Source organism: Anopheles coluzzii, chromosome 2, assembly GCF_943734685.1.
Source record: "Anopheles coluzzii chromosome 2, AcolN3, whole genome shotgun sequence".
NCBI classification, from domain to species: Eukaryota; Metazoa; Arthropoda; class Insecta; order Diptera; family Culicidae; genus Anopheles; species Anopheles coluzzii.
In genome coordinates this window covers 94,685,698-94,706,675 of record NC_064670.1, presented here as the reverse complement: position 1 = coordinate 94,706,675, position 20,978 = coordinate 94,685,698, and the positions used below count along the sequence as shown (strand labels likewise).

At 46.5% G+C, this 20,978-nt stretch overlaps 5 protein-coding genes across 8 annotated transcripts; 1 reads left to right on the top strand and 4 right to left on the bottom strand.

The window, feature by feature from the left end:
- Positions 1-3,237: 3,237 nt before the first annotated feature.
- LOC120951175 (pupal cuticle protein 36-like) lies at positions 3,238-5,915 on the bottom strand. The gene is made up of 4 exons (XM_040369726.2): positions 5,689-5,915; positions 4,305-4,467; positions 3,603-3,795; positions 3,238-3,525 (listed from the first exon to the last, which is right to left on the bottom strand). The coding sequence occupies exons 1-4, from the start codon at positions 5,759-5,761 to the stop codon at positions 3,382-3,384; spliced, it is 573 nt and encodes a 190-aa protein (XP_040225660.2). The 5' UTR covers positions 5,762-5,915; the 3' UTR covers positions 3,238-3,381.
- Positions 5,916-7,031: 1,116 nt separating this feature from the next.
- Positions 7,032-8,136, bottom strand: LOC120951176 (uncharacterized). Its single transcript, XM_040369727.2, has 2 exons — positions 7,707-8,136; positions 7,032-7,602 (listed from the first exon to the last, which is right to left on the bottom strand). Exons 1-2 carry the CDS (start codon positions 7,937-7,939, stop codon positions 7,434-7,436), a joined length of 402 nt encoding a protein of 133 aa, XP_040225661.2. The 5' UTR covers positions 7,940-8,136; the 3' UTR covers positions 7,032-7,433.
- Positions 8,137-9,958: 1,822 nt separating this feature from the next.
- On the bottom strand, positions 9,959-12,458 carry LOC120952248 (WAG22 antigen). 2 transcript variants are annotated; one of them, XM_040371485.2, is made up of 3 exons: positions 12,231-12,458; positions 10,764-10,826; positions 9,959-10,681 (listed from the first exon to the last, which is right to left on the bottom strand). In XM_040371485.2, exons 1-3 carry the CDS (start codon positions 12,347-12,349, stop codon positions 10,348-10,350), a joined length of 516 nt encoding a protein of 171 aa, XP_040227419.2. In that variant the 5' UTR covers positions 12,350-12,458; the 3' UTR covers positions 9,959-10,347. The 2 variants fall into 2 exon arrangements, with proteins under 2 accessions (XP_040227419.2, XP_040227418.2); XM_040371484.2 differs by lacking the exon at positions 12,231-12,458 and adding an exon at positions 11,238-11,756.
- A 1,639-nt stretch (positions 12,459-14,097) lies between these two features.
- Positions 14,098-17,678, bottom strand: LOC120952247 (ADP-ribosylation factor GTPase-activating protein 3). Its single transcript, XM_040371482.2, has 7 exons — positions 17,172-17,678; positions 16,798-16,989; positions 16,571-16,702; positions 16,041-16,199; positions 15,071-15,854; positions 14,671-14,991; positions 14,098-14,582 (listed from the first exon to the last, which is right to left on the bottom strand). Exons 1-7 carry the CDS (start codon positions 17,247-17,249, stop codon positions 14,419-14,421), a joined length of 1,830 nt encoding a protein of 609 aa, XP_040227416.2. The 5' UTR covers positions 17,250-17,678; the 3' UTR covers positions 14,098-14,418.
- A 67-nt stretch (positions 17,679-17,745) lies between these two features.
- Positions 17,746-20,961, top strand: LOC120952246 (nucleobindin-2). 3 transcript variants are annotated; one of them, XM_040371479.2, is made up of 5 exons: positions 17,746-17,850; positions 18,153-18,391; positions 18,471-18,575; positions 18,677-19,561; positions 19,626-20,961. In XM_040371479.2, exons 2-5 carry the CDS (start codon positions 18,248-18,250, stop codon positions 20,355-20,357), a joined length of 1,866 nt encoding a protein of 621 aa, XP_040227413.2. In that variant the 5' UTR covers positions 17,746-17,850; positions 18,153-18,247; the 3' UTR covers positions 20,358-20,961. The 3 variants fall into 3 exon arrangements, with proteins under 3 accessions (XP_040227413.2, XP_040227415.2, XP_040227414.2); XM_040371481.2 differs by having other exon boundaries at positions 17,766-17,850; positions 18,166-18,391; XM_040371480.2 differs by having other exon boundaries at positions 17,773-17,846.
- Positions 20,962-20,978: the final 17 nt, after the last annotated feature.

The following is a 20,978-nucleotide window of genomic DNA, read 5'->3' as shown; positions in this document are numbered from 1 at the left end:
CAGTTTTGTAATGACCGTGTAGGCGATGAGGGAGTTGGGCGGGTGTGCGGGTACTGGGAAAAACGAGAGCTTTAAACAAACAACAACTGGAGATGATCTTTAAACGATCTTCGGAACATAGAAAATACGCTTTGAGGTTACTTAAAAGAACAAATTGATGCATCATCTAATAATATCCTTAATTCTTGGTCCCTCATAAACTCCCGTTTCCCCGTCCATTCCGTCGATCACTTGATCGCGAAATTCGACAGAACTAATTGTGCATGAATGTCTCGTCGCTAATATCGATATGATTGAAGATATTTCGTTGAATTCGCGACCGGACTAGGCCGCGCACGGCGCAGTGGCCGACAACCGAAATCGATGTCAATCATTTCGTGACATCTGTCGCCGGGACGGCCAGCTGCCACCGGTCGATCAGAATCATGCTCGCTTGCTAGTATCGCCGACCGGCCGTACTAGTAGCCCGCATAGGATTCCGGATGCGCATTCCACCAGCGAACTGAGGGGAGCATTGTATGATAATTTTGGCAAAATTAGCCACCGATTGATTCTAGCAGACGAAAGCGGACCCATGAGTGGGGTGAGAGGAGAGGTCCCCGGTACCTGAGAAAAATCACGTGCGCCTGCTGGGTGCGCGCACACACACCGAAGCTGTCAGCATTAAGTTAATTGCTTCATTGAAATAAGATTCATGATGTGATGGTAATAAAACATAAATAAAAAGCGTAAATTATACGACCTAAACGCTCTCGGAGCTTGAGCTTGAACGGTTTTTTAAATCGAGCGTAGGATGACCTACTACAACGATGTCTTTAAGACGGGACAGGGATAGCAAAAAGAACAAACAAAAGAACTGTTGGGTGCTATCTGCAAACCGTGCTCTGGGTAAATGGGGTTTGATTCCCGCGCAAGAACGATCGTAAAACTTTTTACAACAATTTATGTGTTTTTATGACACTTTGCTGCAAAATGTACGAGTTGTTGGAGAGTTCAGTTGCCTGAGTACAGGGGACTACAGGTCCGGCATCAAACGATGCCGCACGTTTTGGGCAAGGTGTAGAATACAGAACAGCTGCGTGGCTGTCGCTGTTGCCAATTTGCTAGATTTCTTGGAGTGACACTCGAAAAAAAGAAAACGATCGAACGCATGAGGAACGATCTTCGACCTCGCGCGATCGTCGCGTACGCCGGAGGTCCACCTAAATCATGGGAAACAAAGCTTACCTTTGCACGCAAATCTGTAACATTATGGTAGGATCGGTGGCTCTTTGCATGCTGAACAGGAAACGGAGCATTCGAACGTGATGTTGCAGATCAGGTACAGTTAGCAAGATGGGGGAAGCAGCAATGGAAACCAGCATGTGAGCTACTAGGCAATGATAGTTTTAGTGTCATTTTTTTAATGGGAAAGACTATTATGATCCTGATGTTGAGATAAATCACAAGCAAAACGATCAGATTTTTTTAAACCAAAAAAATAAAAAAGAATTATGAACGAAACATTAAACTACGGGGAAACCAAGCAAGCTTTAGTGTATTCGCACTGAGCGCCTGAATGTATGCAATTCAGTTTCTATGTTTTTTTTTACACAAATGTATTATCAATACTTAAATTAAAAAAAACCCTTATTATTTTGAGAAAAAATAACGCTAAACCGATGAAAAATCAAATGGATGTTAACATAATTCTTAAATATAATATAGCGAAAACTAAATTCAATATTAAAAATATGATTTAATTAATTTGTTACAAACAACAGTTTTGCTTCCTGTATACGAAATTTTATTTATCATCATGAGAACAGCCTTTTAGAAGTTTGATAGTTTGTGATAACAAAGTCATACGGTAGTCACCTTATTTTCATAAAATAATATCGATCAATTCAATAACTCTATCCCGATCACGTGATCAGGCTTTAAAAACCTTCTATTGTAAAAAAACAAACAAAAAATCATTCAGTTGTTATTGCCTTTTTTTATTTCTTGTTATAGTTCGCAACTCCTCACTACGTAAAAGCAGCATAGGTCGATCTAAAATTAAAAACAAAACAACTACCCAAGAACTACTTACCATCCCAATCTGGGACGTGCGAACAAGCTCGAATTCGGCACATGCAACGTCAATCGCGTCAATTTATATGGATCGCGGCAACCGATCACGGGCTCAAGACCCAGTTGTTTGAGCTCGTCATCAGAGTTTTGGGTTTTTTTTTGGATCCTAGCATATGCCTTCACAATCCTCCCTGAGACCTCTTCTGCACCAAGGGGAGAATAAAACGTCATAAAAACGATCATACCTACTATGTACGAGCTCACGGATGTGTTACAGATTCGGGGCAAAATTCAAAACCGATAAAAAAGAACTATAAATATCCCCCAGTCTCCATGGGTTTGTGTACGAGTTTTCATGCAGAAAAAACGCCCTCAGTCTCGCGTCCATCCGGGATCTTCTGCCGAGGGTGTATGAGCATTTCAATCACAGCTCGTTCCGCGTCGGGACAACCGATCCACCGATCTCGGCACAAAAAAAAAAGCGTGAGCAATAAAAATGTGTCCGCTGATTGATGAATGCCAGGCGAATAAATTATGCTACAGAGAAGAGCACACACACGCACACACCCTTACACTCACGCGATCACTTGTGCTCGCGATGAATCACAGCGCCATGAATCACGCGGCCCGAAAGGGAGTTGCCCGTCGACGCAAAACCCTATCCTTTTGGGGCCCTTCTCGTGCGCGCCTACCGCTAGAACGATTCGAGGAACGAAAGGCGCAGTACGGGCCGAAGCTGAAGCACTCAATGGTCAATTCGATTATGCAAATGCGGGCCAGCCCTATCTGCCAGCTGCTGGTCCCGATTGTCCGCGTGCAAACGTCAATCGGCCGAGGCAGGCGTAAGTCCGGCTTGCGTGTGACGCGTGGTGAATATCAATCAGCGCGCGCATAAAGCTCATTCTTGGCGAAGAGGTTACGATCTGGCGTGTAGACTGCTTCGCCTTGCCCAAAATTCGAATGTCCCGTAAACCATTACCATGAATGGCGCCGTCAAGGGAGAGCAGAGGGTGGTCTTAATGAGCAAAAAATGCATCTCAGTGAGATAGGAAAGAGGCGAAGAAAGAAAAAAAAACGCCACCCCAAAATAGGCCAGTTGAAGACAAAGGTGAACAGCTTGCCCCCAAAAATGAGGATCTTCCCCCTGGGAAGTGTACCTTTAAGGAAACTTTAAGTCACGGGTTGTTACGCAGAGACACTTTTATTTCCATTGCCAAGACATTAAGGTTCCTCTTGCGTGCACTTAGTTCTATCCCGAGTCATTGTCCGCTCGTCTCGTGTTGCCGTGTTTGTTGTCGTCGTTCAGCACTGTTGTGTGCTGCTAGTCTACTTCTTCGAGAAGCTGATCGAGCTGCCCTGCGATACGCTGGGCTGGCCGTTGGCGACGGAAAATCCACCACTGTACGACAGGTTCACGTCCTTGTTGCCGGGAAGCTTGTAGCTCTGGCTACCGGACTGTCCAGCGGAGCCCTAAAAACGCCAACGAAAAAAATACATTGAGGTGAGTGCTGTGTGTGTGTGTGAAATGATCGTTTGTTGGAGCTTACCGAGAAACCGCCCGGACCGGCCGAGAAGCCTTGCGAGGCGGAGTTGGCTGCCGATGCACCGAAACCACCACCCGGTCCCTGGTTGTAGAAGGACTGTGCGCCCGCGTTGGCCGCGCTCGCTCCAAATCCGTTCGGGCCGTAATACTGGTTGAAGGCGTTAGCATTAGCATTCGAGCTGGACGCACCGAACCCACTGTAAAGAGTCGTGGAAGGAAGTAGCCAAAGGCGAAGAGGTGTTGTCAACATTAGTGCGGTTTCGATGGGTGCGATCGTTAATCTGTGGATGTGTATCTTGTCATACAAAAAGAAGAACCCATCGTACGTGGATCGAATTTGGGACCGTTTTGTTTGTCTCCTTGGAAGTGTAGTACAGTGTCTGGGCGTTAGATTCTGTACGATCATCTTCCGGGTTGCGTGTGTGTTTTTGGCTAACTCTTTTACCAAAAACACTTGCTTCTTTCTCAATCAATATCTGCACATCTTTTTCGCGATCGCCACTGCACTCCCCTACTAGCAGCTCCGATCGAACCCGGCCGCATCTAAACGATCGTTAAGATGGCGCACAAGATTAGCATGCACAATGAACAAATGGACACCAACGCTCATTCAGATGGAGCACCCTCTCTCAAGGTCAGCCGTAAAAATGGGGAGGTCTTTTGGGGAGAAAGAAACGCACACATTGGGGTGGATTTGGGAGCTTACTTGAATTGGCGCTTTTGGCGCACGAGCACCGCTTCCGGTGGCACCAGCAGATCTAGCACGCTGCGCACGTTGCGTCGTACGGCCGGGTTTGCCTTTCGCACGTGCAGGGAAGACTCGACCAGGACCTCGTACCCATTGCCGGCGCGATCTCTCACCTCAGCATCTGAAAATGGGATGATATTAAGAAGATGTTAAGCTTTAATTAAGTCAAATTTAAGAAGGAAGGTCGCAAAAACCAACAAAAAAATGGAAGGCAATTTCACTGTTATGGTAATGATCTTCGCTGACCCGTTGGCTCAGAGAGTAGGGTGTGGATTGCTTACGACATCCTTCAAACATGCAAACAAGTTGGTTGGGTTTTGTTTTATTTACACACACTTCGGAAAAGGCCAAATCAAGGCAAAAATCAAATAAAATTCAATCCACTTGGGTAACTCTAATTTACATTTACATTACATTTACATAGAGAGCAACGGGAAGCAATTAAAAGGTTTGCTGTCCTCTCCTGTTCACTTTGGATAGCATCGCTTTCCCACCTGTGTTGCAGTGCTCTACAGCTGAAGAGCTTCCCCAGTTTCTTTTTTCTGCAAATTTGCGTACCACAGCTCTCAAAAACCAGTTCTTGCGTAGCGAACCAGACTCCGAAGCTTCGGGTACGGATGTTGTTAATTCGTTTGTCCCAGCGAATGAGTGTGAAACCGGACGGAATGCCATCCCAATTTGTACAGTCTGGGCTAGACTGTGTTTAGTTTGCCAGCCATTCGAAGCGCACAAACGCACAAATAAAAGCGAAACCAGTATTTCCGGTTTGCGAGGGTATCGGTTCAAAAACGGATTCTGAGGTTGTATGTCCAAAACATCTCCGAAAATAAAAGAAGAAAAAAAAAAAACATGGTGCTCTACCAAAGTGCACGAGTGGCCTCGCAAAAGGTCAAGACTGACTAGCTGACCTTAGCTAATGGGTCCGTTTTTGGGGAGGTGTTTTGCTGTAATCTACCGATCATGGGGAGACACACTGTCTCAAGGAGATTTGGAAGGAAGACAATAAACAGTCATCAAGGTTGATAACAGCAATTGACACGAAACAAACAACTGGGACAGATAGTTCGATGCTTTAGGTTGACTGTTATCCTACACACAAGGTCTAGACAGAGTTTCTGGGATCCAAACAAGAACTAGTCATGATGATATTAGACATCTTACCATTTGGACATTACTGTTTGCTAGTGTAATGCAAGGTCCTAAGCTACGAACAAGATCATCGCTTCGAACTATTTCCAAACCATTACTTTTCTAGGTCACAATTCCCATTATATAAAAACAAAACACCATTATCAAGCCTAAAGCATTAAAAAATATAGCCTCCAATCCCTTAATCACTTACCGCGGCCATCGTTCTGGCCTAAGGCACCGATCACCAGTGCCGAAAGTATGATCACTCCAACGAATCTGTTCATCGTTCACTCACACACACAGGGTGGATTATTTGTTAACACTACCGGTCACACGCGTTGCTCAAAACACTCTGAACAGGCTCCCCGATCAGGGTCTGGGTTTGGTCTACTCGCAGCAGAACACTCGAAACCCCCCCGGACAAGTTCAAACCAGCACGAATCCACGAAGATGCTGCGTCCTGTCCTTCGGATCTTGTTTTGCCATTGTCGCGATCTTCGGCTGGGCGGGGAGGTCGAAATCTATACTTCCCACCACCACCATCATCATCATCGTCATCAGCATCATGATCGACAGTGCGATCTCAAACTCTGGTCCGGTTTTGTTTTGTTTACTTTGGGTGCGATCAGCACTGGAGGGGATCAACTGATAATGAGGAATGGCAAAACGGGAAACAGCGTTTGCCATAGAGGGTGGGGATTTATGATTGGGATTTCCCCCGAGCACGATGAAGGGATCAAGAGATCTTTTATATGTGATTGTCGCACCTTTGGACGGTGATTCCTCCCCTCACCCTGAGCTGACAGATGATGGAAACGCATGATGATCGTATTACTTGGACGACATCTAATAAGATTATTCGGAAGGGACAGCAGGACTGCTGGTACGTTCTTGACCATACAGGAACTAGATGTACAATGTGCTAATTGCTAAAATTCGTTGACCTGTTTGATTTCAGATCTGCTCGCTCTACCGATCACGGTACGATCGTCATTGCAAACCGACCGATCCAAAGGTTATCGCCCAGCGGTGTTGCGGTGTGAACTAGGAAATTGCCCGCAATCGTGAGTGGGATTGTTTGATTACTATTGAAATCGTATTCGAGCAGTCGGACTGGCAGTCGAGCAGTGATACAGTCCTCTACACAAAAAAGCAGCTACACACAAAGATCGATGGACATGCCTCCCAAGTTGTTGGTAGAGGGGAAATCCCACGCAGACGCATCGGCAACAGTACCAGAACTGGTTTTCTGGTTTGCATACAAAACAACAGTTGGACTGACGTGTGTTTGTTGCTCGACGCACAGAAGTATGGACCGGTGTGGACGCAGTCGAAACACTAGCACTTCGATCCAATTATGTATTTTTATCTTGAGAGTTTTATGACTTTGCTTTTAAGCGATCCTTTCTCGATCGGTTAATACAAATGAAGCAAGATTGTGTAATGATGCTGGCGTGCTGGTTAGTTTAACCAGAAGTAGTTCTTATTTCCATAACCAGAAGTGCCTAATTTACAATTTAATATGAATAAGTTGGAGAGACAACACCGGCATGCTGATCGTTCAGTACAACTCAAGTTTATTAAACCTTTTTTTGCGAAGTATAATTCTACCCCATGTAGCTACATATACCTTACGCTCTATTACACTACGTTCGTTCTAATTTACATACAGCAACGAACTATCTTTCATCTCTCTCTCTTTCTGTCTCGTGCAAATAAACGGGAAATTCATTGTGTCGGTTCGACATGAAAGAGTTGTTCGTCGCTTGATCCACTGGTAACGGACCTCACAAAAACCTGGGAAACTAGTCAAAGGTTTACTGTTTTGCAATAATCTATGACTTGATTGATTTGCGTGCGAGCTTGATCGGAATGATTGATGGCAAAAGAAACAACAATAATAACAAGTAAAACCCAACTTAACAACTTTCTTCTCCCCTTACACACACACACTGCCTACTCCTTGCGGAGGCCCACTTTTGATGACGCCGCCCCGTTGTCGTTCTTCCAGTTGGTCAGCACCTTTTCGTGCTGCTTGCCCAAAAACGGTTCCCTTTTGCCAGTGCCTGCCCCATCGAACCGGTTCGTGTGTGACGTGCCGTGCTGAACCGTTACGTGATTGTTCCTGTCGCGAGGAGAAAGGATTCATTGTGTGGTTGATTATGCAATGGATGGGGGCACAGCAGTGCCAGCAAAGGGCTACTACTTGGGCCGCTTCTTTGCACTAACCGTATTTCACGCTTCTGCCGTCGCAGCGTGGTAGGATCCTTCTTGCGCACGTACAGTGCGGCTGCAACGACGACCTCCTCATGCACACTGCCAGCGTCCGGCACTCCGCCGAGCGGTTTGTCCACCCGGGTATCCTCTTGCGCGGGCATGGATAGGACGCATCCGACAACCAGCAGCAAAAGACAGATCACTGCCCACCAGCAGGAAGCGCTGGCTCGAACGGAAGTGGACATTGTGTTTTGGCTACAGGAACTAAAAGCTCCAAACAACACAAAAAACCAACTTAAAATTACAACTCAAACAAACGAAACACTCCTCCAAACGTGCACTTAGTTCGATCGATTGCAGCCCGCAAAGTGTGGCACTTGCGTTGCGACTGAAAACGGAACGGCGGCGCAACCGTTTGCGTGGAACTGCATGGCGATCGGGGAGTGGCCGGAGTGTGACCCCCGGAGTGGCAGGGATTTGCGCCGCGCATTTAGGTTTTTTTTTTCACCCTTAAAGGGGGAGCTTTTGGGTGGGAGAAAGCAGCAACGGTAGGGAAGGGGGCTAGTACGCATAGCTCTAACGGGCAGCATAAGATGTTGCCAGATGCATAGTACACACACACTCACAAGAACGGATCGTGTGAGAGTTTTGGTTGCGAATGCAACTGTGCTCGTTATCTCCAATTGCTCAAAGGTTTTTTCATGTCGGGGCAGTGTTTGTGTTTACTGGCTGAAGGTTAGGTTAGGTTGTTTGAAGTATTTCTAATGTAGCCTATAGCAATGGAATTTGTGTGTGTGTGTGTGTGTGTGTGTGTGTGTGTGTGTGTGTATTTGTTATGAATAATTTATAAAATATTAATGCCCTAGAGATGTGCGCTACGCGTGAGGGCGAGTGAGTTGAATGCTAGAAATGAATTAGAGATGGCCGTTTAAAAAATACAAAAAGTAACGAATGGTACCTTTCGATGAGTAGCTAATAAGAGCAATTAGATTCTACTAACTGGTCTTCGGAAAAAATGAATGATTGAAAGTAAGAAATAAGAAAAAAGTTACATGTAACTAGAAAGAGTAGCTAGTTAGAAGAACTAGATACAAGAACCGTATTTTAGCATGTATAACGACCCCCTTGCAGCCTGAAAATAACAGTGTGGAATGAGCGCAAAGGGTAAAAGTAACTATTAACAATAACTGCTTGTCTGTAGCAGGCAAGATTTATTAACACTAAGTAAGTAACAATAACAAGTAACTGGTTGTCGGAATGAAGTGATTTAGTGAGTTTAAAAGAACGACAACAAAAAACTAGTCGTTCTATTTTTTGTTACTGGGTACTAATTCATAACAGAGTAACTGGTTATAGATACCAGTGACAGCAAAACATTCTCATCTTTAAATGTAATTAATTTTTTATTATGTTTTTTACTACTTTTTATCCATCAAACTGTTGGGCTTATACTCAGACGGATTTAAAGTAAGAAGAATAACAATTTATAAAATTAGGCACTATTAGACTCAGAGAGTTTGTGAGTTGAATCTGAAAAAAGAGTCGACTAATGATTCGACTCAGAGCGTGAGTGAGTTGAATCGCAAAAGAGCAGTAATAAATTGTGCATTTGATTGTTGTGTAATTTTAAACAGTGAATAAAAGATTCAAATCCGGTTTAACACGTATCTGCTCTGATTAAATTCACTGTAAAGAGATACGGCTATTATCACCTCTAATATGGTACAATTATAAAAGGTTTTCCGTATGTTTTTACTTTCTCTTGGCTATTGGACTTTTTTTTTTATTTCGTTGAACGTTTAATAAATATTTTAGAATTTGTCCCATAAATTAGTATAAAAATATAAATTGTTTGGCAAAATTTGCTTTAAAAATTTGGCACAGTGTTAATAGCACATTTAAAAAACAGAAAAAGAAACTATGAATACATTTTACGATGATTTCAATTTTTATGCTTAAAAATTTAAATAAATGCTAAAAAAGTTAGATGGAAACATAAATATTTACAAAAATCGTAGGGAAACACTGACGTTCTTGGGAACACGATACGTTAAAATAGTTAAAGATTAATTAATATTAATAAAGTTTAATAATGCTAGGAAACAATCCAACCGCTTAGTTAGGAAATGAATACAACATAAGTATTTATTATCAACGGTACATCACGGTATAGTAGTTGTGATTAACTTCAACTCTCAACCCATCATTTGTGTTGGTGATCGTGAAGCGAATGGAGTAGAATGAACGACAACAACTCAAGCAGCTGAGCGATAAGACAAAGGGTTTTTTTTTAACTTTATTTGTTGCTAAATAAAGGCAAAATGGTACGATCACTTCTATGACTAAGTCACTGTGTACGTTGAGCTTCCCGGGAAGCACACACATGTTTTGTAAATACATGTTTCTCTATTGTTGCATTGCAGTGTGTTTTTTTGTGAACTTTTAGTAGTATGGTACGTTGTAAGTAGTGCTTTAAGGGTACAATAAATAGTTAACATTATGCTGCACCTATCCACTCAACTATGTATAACTTTCTCTAGCCATTTACGTATATTTTTCGTCCGTAGGACGGGATTCTTTTTGCTATGAGGGAGTATTAGTTTTTTTCTGGCTCCTTTTGCTTTAAATACTCCTCCAGACAGGAACATTAGTCTCAGCTCTGCGCAATACTGAACCCATTCGATCCCGTAGGCCGCCCCCCGTTGGCGAGGGAAAATCCGTTCGAATAGGCGATCGAGATCTTGCGGCTGCCGGGCAGATTGTACGTCTGGCTGCCAGAGAAACCGGCCGAACCGGCCAGCCCACCCGGCCCGGCACTGAAGCCCTGGCTGGCGGCATTGGCGGCCGACGCACCGAACGATCCGAACGGTCCGTCGCTCTGGAACGATTGGGCCTGTGCGTTGGCGGCGGACGAACCGAACCCGCCGAGTCCGAACTGCTGGTTGAAGGCGTTTGCGTTCGCGTTCGAGCTGGAAAAGCCAAATCCACTGCAGGGGAGGGGAAGAGAAGGGAAACAATCAGCACTGAATGTAAGCGAGGGGAAAATTTGTATTTACAAACAACACTTACCCCACGTTTTGACTGAGCGCGTTCGAGGCAGCATTCGCGCCGGAAGCTCCACCAAAACCGCCACTGCAAGCATGGTCAAGAACAAATTAGTTTTTCTTACGCAGCGATAGGAATCACTATTCGAAAAAATCTAACTAGAAAAGCCGTTGTAATTCCAATAGTATATAGTATAAGTATTTTCGCTGCATTTGCTAATCTAATTGAAATCGTGTCACAACATTTCCACACTACTAAAGCGAGAATCACGTCTTTGCAAAATCATAATCATTTGTGTCTCCATTTGTCTGTAAAAAACTTGATTTTCCGTTGATTAATTTTTAACAATCATTTTAGCATGCGAATTTCGCGAACACGAATTTCACGCCGTCGTGTAGAAACACTCAATACAAATCAAATACAGAAGCACGGTACGATCCACTTCAACTAAAATTAACGAAAATTCGCCACCGCATACGCCACCACGAAAGCCCATACCCAAGAACACGCAGCAGCTCCCGTTTGCTGCGCACCGCCACCTCGGCTGCCGCTTCCAGCTTCGCCTGCTGCTGGTCTTTGCTGAGCTGCAACACTCCCGCTATCACAATGCCGGCAAAGAACGACGCCGCCAGCAAGAAGTAGATCGTGTAAAGCGTCCTCATCTTGCGCCACTTAAACTGCAACTGCACCGCAATTGACAAAAAGATGCAACTGCTGCTACTACTACTGCACCACCTGCTTCCTCAGCGATGGGAAGTGGAAACAGAATCTAGTTTGCCACAAATAGGAAGCGCGTACTTCCCTAGCCGTAGCCTTCTGCAACTGCTGCTGCTGCTGCTGCTGGGCCTTCACCACAACAGTGCGGTAATTCTTGTTTGTGTTGGCGCGCAAATGGCTTGCGGCAAATGACACGCGTGCTGAAAAACACGAAGATTTGCCCGTGCCGCTGGCCATTGTATAAAGGTTGTGATTGTGTGTATGTATTTTTTTTATTATGCACGGTACACGATGAATCAATGCATTTAATAAAAAAGATGACTTTTTTTGTTCTTGCGCACCGTTCTACACAGCCGCGCATCGTGCTAGCGCGATACATATTCGGTTGCCGACGATGCGGAAAGAAAAACACGTGGCGGCTGCACGCTACGTCTATGATTTACGTTGCCAGGCAACGCATCAGCACTTTGTCACGAGTGTCGAACGACGCTTCGGGGCACGATTCACTTGCAGAGGTTTTGGCGCCGTGCTTCGTTTGCGTATGTTACGCCAGATTGACGCTTCCCCGTTGATTGTTTGATCAATCGTGACGGAGTGAAACGATTTTTATCATTTACAAAACGTTTCAAATTTGCCTTTTTGTGGAACGATGATAAGTTTTATTCCTGATTTATACATTTTTGCACCAATGAACTTTGCGTACAGATTAATCTACTGATAGCGGTCTAAACGTGTCTAAAAATCTTTAAAAAAAACCCTCGTTTACAAACTTACAATTGTCGCGGTTGGTTCCATTGGAAGGGGAACTGAAACAGTGGCGAAACGCCTGCCATCACACCGGTAACCCCCAAAACGAAAACGATCAAAGCCTTCCTGCTCGAAACACGCGCCATTCTGGAACGAACGCTAAACACCAACTAACCGTCCCCGGACCGGAAGATTGGGCATATCTACCACCTTTAATTCGCAAACCCCCCGCCCATCCCTGGCCCAAGCCTCCCCTCCCCCCCTCCGGCAACGAATTATCACCCATTTGGAGGAATCCAGCCCCACAAACGCATTAAGAGCTTTCAAACTCTTCCGCATACCGGTTTCCTTCCTTCAAGCCCATCTTGCCAATAATCCGGCGATGGGCGAATTGAATCCAGCGATGGATATAATGTAGCACACGTGACACACGCGGGAGGCATCATTCGTACGCGTTACCACGCACGTACCACCCAAGTCCCCAAGCCCATGGTCAACGGTGGTTGTGATTTATGCACCTTTGTGTACACGTTGTGTGCGCACAACACCTTAATGCCGGCAATTTGTCGTTAGGTATCCTTGCACCACAATCCGCTATTGACGGGGGAGCGGTTTTACTTCCATCGACAAAATAGAAGAAGAAGAAGAAGAAGAAGTTGATAAAGACATGTAAATTCCATCCATTCCTCCTCGTAACCCAACACTCTTTTACTAATGAGATGATAATCAATTCGCATTTTTCCGACAGTGGTTTTAAGAAATTATTAAAAATACACCTAATTTGTGACGTGGTTTCTTTCAGCAGCGACCGGTTCTCCACCGGTGAGAAATCGCATTTTTAGAGCGCTCAGCCAGTCGGTTCTGATAATTTCGACTATCGACTATCGCCAAACTGGGCGATGTTTAACGCACGAAATGGAATACGAATTTCCTTACATTCCATAACCTGTTTACAGTGTACAGTAGAGGCTTTATTGTGTGTATTTCAACAAGTCGTACGCATCATCTTCCGTTTTTTCCTCCCACGTATCGCTTTTTAAGTGGTTGGGTTTTCCAGCTTATAACCGTTTTTTTTTTTTTGTTTCTATCTCGTACTCGGAGTTTTAAGGATAGATGCTACGGTTTTACAAAAAAAAAATGTACAAACAACGCAACGACATTTCTTTACTCTCTCATTTTTAAGCATCCCTAAAATGGCAAACCGGCTTGATGAAACGTGATCGCAGAACATTCTTCGCTTGGTTTACAGAATTCTGGAGAAGATGGGAAGGAGGGAAGGAAGAATATGGAATAAAGAGTGGCGCCTAATTCAAAGGGGTTCTCTTTTGTCTCGAGGGTTTTCCCCAGTGCTACGCTTTCACTATCTATTGAGGGGGGAGAGTCTAATGTAGAAAATCGTTTCTGAGATTGAAGCAGTACAGGATCAATTAACGCTTTTTTGTTTTGTTCCTTTCTTTACCTAGCTGGAGCCTAGTGGTACATTTCTAATTGTTTGCTAAATGTTGTAACGTTTGCTAATGGGTCTAATAATATAATTACTGCGCTGCTTGCTATAAGGCGCCATCGTGGGATGGTTTGACGATCCTTCCCTTAACGCGAACGTGGAATATATGGGTAAACAATTGAAAGTAAAAAAAAAAAACAAAGCCAAGGCACACTAAAAACCCTAATTCTTTAGAGCAACGGAGGCAGTAGAAGATACAAAAATATACAAGCAACATAAAAATATCTAAAAAACGTAAAACATACTCTTTTCTACCCTAAACGGATCGAATGCATGGATACAATAAGAAACAACCAGCAGTAAATGATATCGGCAAACGGGCTGCTTGCTTCCAAAACCTGCACTGCACTACCCTGCACTATGGAAATGGCAGCGGACCGTCGAACAGAATGAGCGAGAGAGAGATGCACAGGCCTTGTATTTCAATAAGCACAACTTTATAATACACATCATAGATAAACTAAACATACGCTAAACAACCAACGGAAACCAACGGAAGCCCACCCCGTCTGGTGCTTCCCATGAACCGTCTCTAAATCAAAGTATATAACCGCGAATGGTCCTGTTTTTCTCTTAGTTTGCTGCTGCTGTTAGCCTTCTTCTTTTTTTAACAATAGTGTGTTGTGATTGTGATCCATGCTGGAAGATGAGACACGTCCGTGCACGGCTTCCACAGCATTCGGGATGCTGCTGTACACACACGCGGGCGCTTCAGTAGCCATATTTATCCTGAATCGAGTTCATCACATCGCTGGCAAGCGAACTGAGACGTCCGGCCACCTTCGTAACGCCCTGCCGGACGCTTTCCCTTACGTCCTCCAAATCGGGCCCATTGTACTGCAGTGCCGGTCCGCGCGGTCCGCCTCCTCCTCCTCCTGGGGAAAGAAAAATAATGGAATGGAATTATTGTAAACGAAAAGCTCCAAAGGTGGGGCGAGTCCACCCGTGACGCCGATCACCTACCGGATCTAGAACCGCCCGATCCCATCGATGACGAGCCGTGCCCAAAGTAGTCGGCGGAAGAGATGCTGGTAGAGCCCTGGAATTTGGAAAGATTGGCCGACCGTTCGTAGCTCGACTGTTCGTCGCCGAAGAACTGGTCGGACGAGATGCCCTTGGCAGAGCCGAACTTTTTCTGCGCAACGTCACTGCTATCGACTGGTTGCGGTTGACCGTTCCTTCGACTGCTACTGTTGTTGCTGCTGCTGCTGCTACTGTTGTTATTGATGTTGTTGTAGTTGCTTCCGCTGCTACTGCCACCTCCGCGGCTGTATGTGGGTTGATCTAAAAAGTGAAAAACAAAAATAGACAAAAACATGAACAAAAACGTTCGCAGGCAGAAGGAAAGCTAACGGACACTTACCGCTAATACTGCTCGATCCACCCTTCAGGCTACCGCCTGCCGGCGAGAACATCGTCTTCACCGTGGGACGCTTGCTGTCGATCGGCTCGAGCGTATCGAACCCCATCTGTGTCGCTTCGCTCATATCCGCCCCCTTGCCACTGCCCGAAAACCCGTAGATTATGGAATAGTCATCGAAAAAATCGTTCCCACCACTGCCGCTGCCGCCACTTCCACTTCCTCCACCACCACCACCACTGCCGCCACCACCGCCGCCACTGGACGAATCGTCGCGATCGTACAGCGCCTTGCTAAGGGACGCCGCACTGCTCCGGGTCGCTTCCTCGGGCGTGAGCGTCTTCATGTCGGTCAGGGCGGAGTGGGAAACACCGGCCGCCCGCCCGAACCCCATTCCTAGCCGCTCGATTTGTTTCGCCTTGTTCGGATCGATCGCTTTCAGCTTTTCCTCCTCCCTGTGCTGCTTGATCGATAGGTCCTGGTAGGCTAGCCGAACGCTGGCGAGCGTTTCTGCCTTTTCCTCCTCGGTGATGGGTTTCTCCGGGGCCGGCGCCAGCTTCAGCTTGTCCGCCATGTTGGCGCGCTCTTCGATTTCGGCAAAGTTGGTCTTGACGCGGGTTGCACCGAGGCCGCCCTTCTTCGCACCGAGCCCACCCTTTTTGGGTTGTATTTTGCGCACCCCGATCGTTGACTTGACCGGCTCGACCGGCACCTCGGAGGTGAGGAAATCGACCCGCGGACCGGCGGTGGGGTCAACCGTGGCGCTCAGCGAAGCCAGCTTTGGAATCTGCGGAAAGAACGACAGGAGAAAGTGTTTGAAAAGGGAAGCTTTTCGGAGGAAGATCGGGCGAATAAGATCAGCACAGAATTCACACAGCAAACTAAACAACAAAACAGGCAAATGAAATGCAACAAAAAAACGATACCATGCTGCTTGCTGCCCGTTTCGAAGGTGTCGAGAATGTTTACTTACGTTTTCCAGCTCCGCATCGACCTTCGGCCCACTGCTGGGATTGTTGTTCCGTTCGACCGTCGCCGTGTCGTTGTCGAAGTTGTCGCAATCCGCAAAAAAGTCCATCTCCTTCTTCTCGCTGGCGGTCGTGTTCAGGTCGTGTGCATTGTCAATGTGCAGCTGTTGTTGGAGCCACGTGGTGGGCACGCACGCGGAAGGAAAAGCGAAAATGAAAAATGCCAAATTTAGCCAGCTAGTATGTTGCAAGACAAGTCTCGGTGGTGTCCTTACTGTTGGTTGTGATTTTAATCAGTGACAGTAATTGTTTTAATTTTTGTGAAACTAAAGGCATGAGTGAGGAGCAACAGGTAAGGTTGCATTAACATGGAAAATTAAAAATTAATTAAAAAAATAACAATGCACACAATCACACAGGTGTCGAATTAAGAACCACTAAAAGGGAATGCCAAAACAAAGCGGTACTCTATCGCTGCAAACACACGCAGGGAAAGGGTTAACGGTCATTCCGCTCCTTCCACCTCGACACTCACCGTCGTTCCGTATAGCTGCAGCGACTGTTGGGCTTTGTTTAGCAGCTTATCCTTGTACAGCTGGGCAGCACGTGAGTTGTACTTCTGTTGCGCATCGGTGGTGTTGCAGTTATGCTGGCGGAAGAATTGTGCCTACAACAAAAAAAAGGAAACCCCCAGGGGACATAATTTAATTATGACTTTAGTGCAAATGTGTCTCTTTCATGACACAGACACGAAATACATACCGCATTGGCATTGCCGCCGACCTGCATTTGACGAATTTGCAGCCAGGTCCAGTTCGTGTCCAGGTTGGTGGACCGGACGAACGTCAGATGCACGCCCAAATTCCGATGCACGGCCGAGCAATCGATGCAGATGAACACGCCGTACGTCACCGTGGACCAGGTGGGATTTTTCGCTCCACAGTCGAAACAGGTCTGCCAGGGGAAATTGCATCAAATGGAAAGAGGAAAGCAAATTCTCGTTACACACTCCCGCGTGAAGGACGCGCGCGCGACCACGTCATGGTGCACGGGAACGGTGAAGGTGAACGGTGACATTGACCAGAACCATTAACCCCACCCTCTCCCGCTGTACCACTGTGTATATCGCACCCTACCTTGTTCGTTGCCTGCGATCGTAACCGATGGAAAATGGCATCGATGTCCTCCTTCGAGGGCGAACTTCCACCAGCCATGTTCGGGGGTGTGTGTGTGTGTGTGTCGTTACGGGTTGAGGCCAACTAATCTTTCCTCCCCCGGGGGTCGATCAATGGCAGCAAACACGTATCACCTTTTGGAAGGAGGGATGGGTTGGGTGTGGGAAGGACAGTCCGCGCTACCGATGGGGAAATTCCAGCGTAATCACAACGCGACCAATACGTGGAAAAACAAGGACTGTTGTTGTGGCGTTACTGTGGGGCAAACATACGGCACTGGTTTTCCACTATTGCACTGTTCCGTCCGCTTTTGAATGGGGAGAAAAGGCCCAACTATTCCAGCCCAAAAGGGGAGCTTTTGATGAAGCAATACAATCAGCACTTTAGTTTTCTCTTGCTTTTTTTCTCGTTTTTCACACACAGTTTGACGTGACACGCTCTGACGTTGCAACGTGTTTGACAGCTCCAGGACGGCACTCGACCCAAGGTGAGTAGAGGGTAACGTCACGACATCGCACCAGCTACCTTGGTGGGCAGGGTGCCACGAAGAATGCACGGTGACAGACCCCCGTCTCCCCAGAAAACATGACATCAAACAACAATCACAATTGACTTGCTGTTCGGGTGAGCAGCTGGGTAGGTACGTGTTCTTTCGTGCGGTTTCTGTCGCAACATTTCGTCAGCCCATTACCATTCGCCTGCGTGAATGTATTTAATGTGTCTGGCGTTAAACAAACAGTGAAAGATCTTTTCTGGCAGGCGTAGCAGTAGCACCCCTTTTAACACGAACTGGAAGTTCTTCCAGCTCCAGTGGCCTTGACGTGTGGGAGATTGCTTTGCGCTACTCTTCTAGTTCGATTTTATTGTTATTTTGATTGGCAGTAAACTTTGACACAGGCTCGGTTATCGGTTCCTTATCTTACGTGTAGTTTACAATCTCAGAATCGATTTGCAGTGGCAACGACGTTGAAATCTCAGTCAAGGCAATTCCTGCTTTTACCATCCAACGCGGAAGTGAAACCAGCTCTTCGTTCACGATGAAGGGCAATGGCAGCATACTGGTGCTGCTGTTGGTAGCCGGGATGCTGCCAACGATGCTGGGACTTCCGGTAGTGACACAGCCACCAAAGCCTGCCGAAAAGGAGGAAAAGCACGAGGACAGCAACGTGGAACGCATGGAGGTATACGTTCGGGCGGAGAAGGAGGAGAGTCTGGCGAAGTCTGTGTCTTCATGTTGGAATGTTTGTTTACCTTTTTCAGAACATTATCGAGTACAATAAGTATCTCCAGGAGGTTGTAAACGTGTTGGAAAGCGATCCTGTGTTTGCTGAAAAACTGCAGAAGGCGGCAGAGTCCGACATTCGGGTATGTTTTGTTTCTGGGTGAATAAGCACACGGAATGTACCACATGAAAAAAGCTCCCTTTCACTGTTAACTTCTTTCTTTGTTGTTGTTTTCTGCAACAGTCCGGTGTGATCGCGCAAGAGCTCGAGTACGTTGGGCACCACGTGCGGTCGCGGCTGGACGAGCTGAAGCGCATGGAGCTGCAGCGGCTGAAGGAGCTAGCGACGAAGCAGTTCGAGCTGACGAACGAGATCGATCGGGACCATCTGAAGATTAGCGAGCACGTGGACCACTCGAACCCGCACACGTTCGAGATAGACGATCTGAAGAAGCTGATCCTGAAGACGTCGCAGGACCTGCAGGAGAACGATCGCCGCCGGCGGGAAGAGTTCAAGCAGTACGAGCTGCAGAAGGAGTTCGAGAAGCAGGAGAAGCTGCGCGCACTAGACGAGCAGCACCGGAAGGAGTACGAGGAGGAGCTGAAGCGCCAGCAGGCCAAGCACGACAACCACGAGAAGATACACCATCCCGGCAACAAGGCCCAGCTGGAAGAGGTGTGGGAAAAGCAGGACCACATGGATGGGCAGGATTTCGATCCGAAAACGTTCTTCATGCTGCACGATCTGGACGGCAACAACATGTGGGACGAGAACGAGGTGAAGGTGCTGTTCATTAACGAGCTGAACAAGATGTACCAGGCCGGGGCGCCCGAGGACGACATGAAGGAGCGGGCGGAGGAGATGGAGCGTATGCGGGAGCACGTGTTCAAGGAGGCGGACACGAACAAGGACGGGCTGATCAGCTACGAGGAGTTTATCGAGCAGACGAAGCGCGACGAATTCCAGAAGGATCCGGGCTGGGACACGGTCGACCATGAGCCACAATTTACGCACGAAGAGTATCTGGAGTTTGAGCGTCAACGGCAGGAGGAGATTCAGCGGCTCGTTGCGGAGGGCAAGCTGCCGCCGCATCCCAATATGCCGCAGGGTTACCATCCGGACGCGAATGTAAGTGTTTGGTCGAATGATTTTAAGACTTTTAAGTAATTTTGTGTTTTTGTATGATTTTTAGGGAGCCTATCAGGTGCATCCGAACGCTATTCCGCAGCACCAGGTCCCGCACTACCAGCAACAACAGCAGCATCAACAACAGCAATACCACCAGCAGCAGCAGCATTATCAGCAACAACAGCAGCACCATCAGCAGGGACCTCCTCCACCAGGATACAATAATTATGGCCAGCAGATAAACGTTCATCCCAACCAGATCTACGACAATGTGCAACCGCATCAGGTCCATCCTAATCCTACCTACACCGGTCAGCAGTCTACTGTATACACAGGACAACAGGCGGCACCACAGCACCAACAGGCACAACCTGCCCCTGTTCAACAACATCCTGCACAACAGCAACAGTACCAGCAACAGCCTCAACAACAACAACATCCTGGACAGCAGGCACATCAACAGCAACAACAGGCCCAATATCCTCAGCAGCCGCAACAGCAACAGCAGCCATACCAACAACAACAACAGCCGCAACAGCAACAACAGTATCAGTCGAATCAGATCCCACAAAACCCACAATATCAGCAACAGCACGCTAACAATAATGTACAGCCCAACCAGAAGCCTCCTTCCCATCAGCAACAGGCAGCCCCAGCCCCAGCACAACAGCAGCAACCCCAACAGCAACAACATACCGGAAACATTGCATCTTCCCCACAACAGCAGCCACAGCCACAGCAACAGCAACCACCTGCAGCACCGGCACAGCCATCCGTTGTACAGGTGAAACACTAGAACGATTCCTCCTTGAAGCGACAAGCGATGGATGGATAAACTACAGCCAAACGAAAGCATGAAACAGCCGAATCAAACTGAATCAACAACACACACAATGACGCGCCAATGATGAAACAACATTCTCGTTTTAGCGTTCCGAAGCTTCCACACATAACCAAACAGCGAGAACACTCCGTTTGCGAAGCAAACGATTACACACGACTCAAAATGTAGATAGGTAACGGGGGCTGAACGAAATGTCTAAGGTATTACAACCAACCGTGCTGATTCCGTAAAAAAAACACATGCCCCACGTTCCCAATTTGACCTGACCCCTTCTCCGTTGGGACTTTGGACAGAGAAGAGACTTGGTCGGTCGGTCGGTGGGCGAAAGGGGGGCCATGTTCGTATTGTCGTAAAACTAACATTACCATTTATCAGCAGATTAACGCAATTATCTTGAATACTACTTTGTGATGAAATTACTGTAGCGTGTAGCGAATTACCCGTGTAATGTTCGTTTTTTTATTACTCTTTTTTGTCAAATATATATATGAAGTAGTCTAGCAAGAAGAAAACAATTTGCCAATAAAACTGTATTTGACACGTGATAAAATTTAAAGTGTTCTACGCCTGCTG